The sequence below is a fragment of the Carassius carassius genome, chromosome 34 (genome assembly GCF_963082965.1).
Source record: "Carassius carassius chromosome 34, fCarCar2.1, whole genome shotgun sequence".
Lineage (NCBI taxonomy): Eukaryota > Metazoa > Chordata > Actinopteri > Cypriniformes > Cyprinidae > Carassius > Carassius carassius.
The window spans coordinates 28,026,727-28,033,418 of record NC_081788.1 but is presented as its reverse complement, the minus strand read 5'-3'; the positions used below and the strand labels follow the sequence as shown (position 1 = coordinate 28,033,418).

The following is a 6,692-nucleotide window of genomic DNA, read 5'->3' as shown; positions in this document are numbered from 1 at the left end:
ATTGTTTGCATTTTCTTATTATATTTACATTTTTGTATTTGTTTAAGTGCTGACATAATGTATACATCTAAAGGGTATTTTATTTGTATAATATTTTACAGATTTTATTATCATTATTATTTTAAGTAAAACTTGTATTTATTGATAGACCCCCTCAAACTCAAACGCACAGCTTTTCTGCATCCCCATTGGCGAGCAACAGATGCTCCGTCCTGCGATTGGATAAAAGTTTCACTTCAGTCTTGAACACACACACACACACACACACGCACAAACCCACAAACCCCTCCTCTTGGCGAAACGCATATTATTCCACTCCACTTATTCCCAGTCCAAGAAAAGTCCGTTAGTCAAAGCACAGAAGAGACGCAGAGAAGAGATGCTGTTCCACCTGATCATAGCGCTTCAGTTTTTTTCATCAATTTGAGAAAAACGTTTGAATAGAAGTTAGAAGAGAAGATATTGGAAGGAAAAAACTTTGTATATATATATATATATATATATATATATATATATATAGGCCTATATATATATATATTTATATAAAAATAAGAGACGAAACCTTTGTTTAGAAGAAAGGAAAACCAAAGGCTGAAGTCTCTGGAGAGGAACGCAGACTTTCCAAACATCCCTCAACAGGTGCACGGATCTATCTAAGGAAGAGGAGAGATGGCTTCCGCGGCTCTGGAGCTCCTTGGTCTGATGCTGTGCGTCTTCGGCACTCTCTTGGAAATGACCGCCTGCGGGCTGCCCACCTGGAAGGTGACCGCCTTCATCGAGGCCAACATCGTGGTGGCGCAGACCATCTGGGAAGGCCTGTGGATGTCGTGCGCCGTGCAGAGCACCGGCCAGATGCAGTGCAAGATTCACGACTCTATGCTCGCGCTCAGCCACGACCTCCAAGCCGCGCGCGCTCTCATGGTCATCTCGTCCGTCTTGTGCGTCATCGGGCTGATGGTGGTGATCGCCGGCGCGCAGTGCACCAACTGCATCAAGGCGGAGGGCGTGAAGGCGCGAGTGGTGAACGTCGGAGGGGTCATCTACATCATCAGTGCCATATTCGTGCTCGTGCCTCTGTGCTGGATGGCCAACAGCATCATCTCCGACTTCTACAACCCTCAGATTCTGGCGTCCCAGAAGCGGGAGATCGGCTCGGCGCTCTACATCGGCTGGGCGGCCACCGCGATGCTTCTTCTCGGGGGAAGCATGCTCTGCTGCTCGTGTCCCTCCTCTGGAACTACAGGCTACTCGGTCAAATACGCGCCCACCAACAGAGCAACATCTAACGGGGAGTATGACAAGAGGAATTACGTTTAGACGCTGTTTGGACTGATTTCACTTACATGCTCTTTTGTTTTGTGTTGCACCTGCAGACGTTTCTGTTCTCATTTGGCTGATTTTCCTTTTTAAGCATCTTGGACAAATGATTGGAACTTTTTCTTTCTTTCTTTTTAATTTAACACGAAACTTTTGAGGATATGCGTTTCTGAAAGGTGTAAGTTTTATAATAACTTTCAACAATATTAACAAACATGCAATGCTTAACAGATCGTTTCAACACTTTGAACTGAGAAGACATTGAATCATACTATATTCATATTTTAATGTGCATTAACTACTGATCTGTTAAACATTAAATCATTTTTATAATTCCTGATTGTTTTTTTATTTTGTAAAGCACTTTGGACTGATTGGCTGAAATGTATTTAATAAATCCTTTAATAATAACTTTTAAGTCGATGATATGCTGTAACAATGATTTTTCTAAGTAAATAAAACATTATTGAGTATTAAAAAGAAAATACTATTTCAGTCTGTCTACTTTAGTACTTTACTTTACTACTTTACTTTATACTTCACTTTTAAATCAATGTTAATTGCTTTGTAATTAATTGAAATATTTACTATCAGTTTCTGAGTGAAAATTGCTTATACTCCATATCAAGTTCATATAACGTCATGTATAAATGTGCACAAACTACTGATCTGTTAAGCATCTTTGATGTCTGTTTTCACAATGAAAGTTACTATAAAGTGTTTCCTCCTTTGCTAAAATGCTATTCCAAAACTATTAAGGACATTCATGGGTGAAAGAGAAGCTCTAATCTGACAACAGATCTCTTTTAGGTACCTGGAGAAGTTTGTAAGCTTGTAAAAGTTTGTCAAAGTCTAAAATTATTACGTTAGTAGCTGTAGCTGTTGTGATTTTTACCTTTGAGTGTGTGTGTGTGTGTACATCTAGAGGAATCTGCTTCGGCACATTTGCAGAGACTCTTAAACACTTGGATTGTCAGCCAAGAGAACTGAATCCATTCCAGACTGATTGGTCACTCATAACTCACCCGTCCACACTGAAGCTCATCAGAGCTGAACAAGGCACAGGAGAAATACAGTCCAGCAGGATCTCTGTCTAATTTTGGGAATATTCTGCCAGTCAGTGCTTTACAGATGGACATCTTCATGTTTCTTGAACTCCAAGACCTTTATGTCCAGTTTATTCAGCTCATCTGAAATGTTTATTTTTTTTAATTGTCTTTGAATTCTTGAATGAATGTTGTTTGGAATAAACATTTACAGTTTTGAAACAAATACGAATGCTTGGGTTTTTTAAATACCTCTGTACATTTAAGAATAAATTACGGTATAGTCTTTCATATAAACTGTGGTTTCAAGACTGGTAGTTAGCTTTTTTAACACGTTTTGATGCTAAACAAAGTCATGATGGCTTAGATTTAGTAAGTCACCACAAAGGTTCTGACTAATTCATTAAAGTGAGCTGGAAGTATCCGGTTCTGGGTGGTTATTAAATGAAAAGCGAGTACAGTCAGATATAAAGTGTAACTGTTGTTGCCTGGGTTTCCAAACCCTTGTTTCTTAAGGCTTAGCCGGTCATATGGCCACTCGCCACAGCAAAAACATGTCAGTCACACTGGAGAACGGCATGACCTGATTTTACTGGTCAGCTCCAGTAGAAGTGAACGGGTCACACACTGGAATGTAAAACGAAGTTTTACTTATTATATTCTAAATGCAAGATACAACTCTGGATTCGACAATAAGTTATTTTTCCCTTGGCAGAGTCAAGCCAGTGGACTTTTATTTGAAAAAAAAAAAATTCAGATGCATATTTTATATCCTTTAGAAAATTGTACATAAAATCCACAAGGTTTCCTACCACAAAATAAATAGTAAAAAAAAGAATAATCATTTATAAATAATTTATCAGATTTATTTAGTTCACAATAATGTTCTAAATTCCCCAAAAAATAGATAAAATCACATAAATGCATGTAAAAGAATCCATGTTTTCTTTACAAAAAAATAAATAATAAACAATTATTATTAATATTATATTAGGTCTTTACTTTGAAAAAGAATCAAGAATCAAGAACAAGAATCAAGAAAAAAAGGTTTTCTTTACATAAAATAAATAAAAAGTCAATGGCAAATGTATATATATATATATATATATATATATATATATATCATATATAATTATAAATCAGTTTTAGTCAGATTTTTTGTTTTCAGTTATTGTTAAATTTACATGATACAACTAGTGTAAAGTTACTTCTTACGCTTTTACTGAAAAACAATAGCATACATTGCAAAATATGACTGATTGGTTTGCACATTTTCTTGCACATTTACACAAACATTTTATCTATTTAAGCCAAATATATAACTTTACGTTAGTGGTGATTCACAATTCACAAAACAGTGATGTTCAACAAATCACACCAAGCTGATGTTCAAGTTTACATAAAAACACAGGATCAATGGATGCAATCTAACCATCAGTATAAATTATAAATGCATTTATTAAAAAAGTATATGCACATTACAAGTATATTTTTTTCTACTAATCTGACTATAAAATTTAATTTAATTTATTTCACATGGAAAAAAAACTTAAATCTAGTTAATTTAGTTGTTGCCAACTTAAGTAATTTTTTATGTTATTTGACTGAACTTTTTCTAGCACAAACTCTTGTGGTCCTGTGTGTCTGTAGTTTATGGGTTTGTTAACAGCACTGCTTCCCCCGACCCTCCTCTCTCAGTCTCCAACACAATAGAGTCTGTATGAATATCCACACCAGCTCTTTCAGCCACCATTGTGGGATTGTTAGTTCCAGTCACCCTTTGGAAGCTAAGAAGGTTACGAGTCTGAGTAACAAGTGTGTGTGTGTGTGTGTGTGTTTTGGGAGGGTACTCGGGGGAGGTGTCAGACTTTTTAAAAAGACCTTCCATCCATAATGAAGAGAGGCACATGGGGGTAGTAACGACGTCATTGAAGAATCTTCGTCATGGCAACTGCTAAAGAACCTGCAGTTGCCTGGTGACAGGACCCCATAATGTGGCCATATGGATGAGGACAATGGAAGATCCGTCGGCAGACATTCCAAGACACGGATGGGAGAGAGAGACAGAGAGAGAGAGAGAGAGAGAGAGAGAGGAATTAGTAACAATAATCTGAAGAAAGAGCAATCTCAACACATACTGAAATAAACAAACAACTCTCACATGCAGAAATCATGTTATCTTTAACAAATACACAGTGATTAGATCATTAGTTTACACCACAGTGTTATTTACGACTGAAATACACTTCATATTCATATTTCAAATTTACAAATAATTCTCTTTTTAGTTAAAGTTTTAGTAATTTTGTTTTGTTTTTGTGATTTTTAGTAGTTTTTTATACGTCTATATAGTTTTTATCATTTGCATTTCAATATTTTTAGTTACAATCATTATTTATACACACACACACACACACCCACACACACACACACACACACACACACACACACACACATATATATATATATTTCAAGTAATGAAAGAATATGAAAAAAAAAAAATATATATATATATATATATATTACAATAATATATAATAAACAATAACCTGAAGTTTCCTAATAGTACAAAGTCAAATAATGGATACATATAGTTTAAAAAAAAAAAAAAAGCTACAAAAAAAGATGGTGTTTGCAAAATTTGCATTTATATGAAATTTAACACTAAGCTTTTAAAGCTTCATTTCATCATTTAACTTCTACGTCTCACTAAACGCAGTCAATTGCAGAGGTCGATGTTTCCAAACAAGTTTAATATTCCATTGGTTGGGCAATAGAAAGTCCCGCCCCCAAATTAACAACATTGGTTGAGCCAACATTGCCTTGTCAGAAGCAGATTGTTTTATATTCTTTTTAATTTTCATATTTTATATTCAATTGACTTCCATCTAATTTTTTCCATACTATGGAAGTCATTGGAGTCTAGCAACTGTTTCTATCAAAATATCAGAAGATAGAATCTCATACAGGTTTGGAACAACATTAGTGTAAGTTTATGATGCCAGAATAAACATTTTGGGGTGAACTATCCCTTTAAGATATGTGTAACCTGGAATATTCCTTTAATGCATCTGCCACATCATGATTTAAACACACACACTCATCTTCACGTGTTTTTTTCTGTCACACACACAGAGGCACGACAGGTTCTCATGACGCCTGCACTGACCTCTGCTCTCCAAAGGTCAAGTGTCATTTACAGCTTCCCATAACTGACCGGTTGTGATGACATCAGCCTCACCATCGCCACAGTGACAGTCCGTCGTGAACAACCTCTCACCCTGATTCACATTCTCTAAAACAGATTAGTCACAGTCCACACTCCTGCTGTCAGTCAAATGATCTGCTGACCATCTATGCTGACTAGTTGGAAAGATTTTTGTCTCAGCAAGGCTGCTATATGATCAAAAATATGTAAGAAGAGTAATTTTGTGAAATGTTGTTACATGTTATCATCATCTGTAATTATGTGCATTATGCCCTTATATATATATAATATATAATATCTTTCTCACTGAGAACAAACTGACCTTTAATGTGGTAAAATATTACATTGTGCATCTTTTAAAGCTTGTGATTCTACCAAACACTGCACAAGAACATGCTCAAGAGTGTTTGTGTGGTCGACGATGATGCCAAGCTACAGACCAACATAATCATCAGACTTCCCGTTCAAGGGTCAGCTGGACAGGAAACTGGAAGGAAGTTAATGAGGAGGAGCATGATGATGTGTGTATGAGTGCTTAATTATGCGTTAAACACAGCAGTGTCATTATAATCAAGAAAAATTGATGCACGGAAATGAGCAAAGTCATTAGGTCCTCTGCAAGAATCTTTTATTTTCACAAAGGTTGTTCAGTTTTGGCTTACGTAATTATTAATGGTGTCTCAGATCCTGTTTACATCTGCTATTATTATTAACATGCACCTCAGTTTATGCTTATGTCATTGTATGTTGATAAAGTGCAAAGAAGTACAATTCAACATTTCAATTATATATAAAAAAGATGATTCAATAGTTGTCAGTGGTGTTATTGTTAACTAAAACTATTAATTAAAACAAACTATAAACATTAGTTTTAAATTTAACATTAAAAAGTAAGTAACTTTTAAGTTAACTTTATCTCATATTTTTTCTTCATAATTCTGAAAAAAGTCAAGATATAAACTTGGAGTTCTGTGAAAAATGTCAGAATTTTGAAATGTAAACTTGACGCAAATTTATATTAAATTTGTGAACAAAAAAATAGAATTGTGTGGTAGTTCGCAAAAACATAAAAAAAAATAATAATATAAAATATCCCATGGCGGAAACAATCTTATAGAAAT

The 6,692-nt window shown here is 35.2% G+C and overlaps 1 protein-coding gene across 1 annotated transcript; it reads left to right on the top strand.

The window, feature by feature from the left end:
- The first annotated feature begins 336 nt into the window (after positions 1-336).
- On the top strand, positions 337-1,460 carry LOC132114953 (claudin-6-like). The gene has a single exon (XM_059523354.1). The coding sequence runs from the start codon at positions 670-672 to the stop codon at positions 1,315-1,317; it is 648 nt and encodes a 215-aa protein (XP_059379337.1). The 5' UTR covers positions 337-669; the 3' UTR covers positions 1,318-1,460.
- The last annotated feature ends 5,232 nt before the right edge of the window (positions 1,461-6,692 follow it).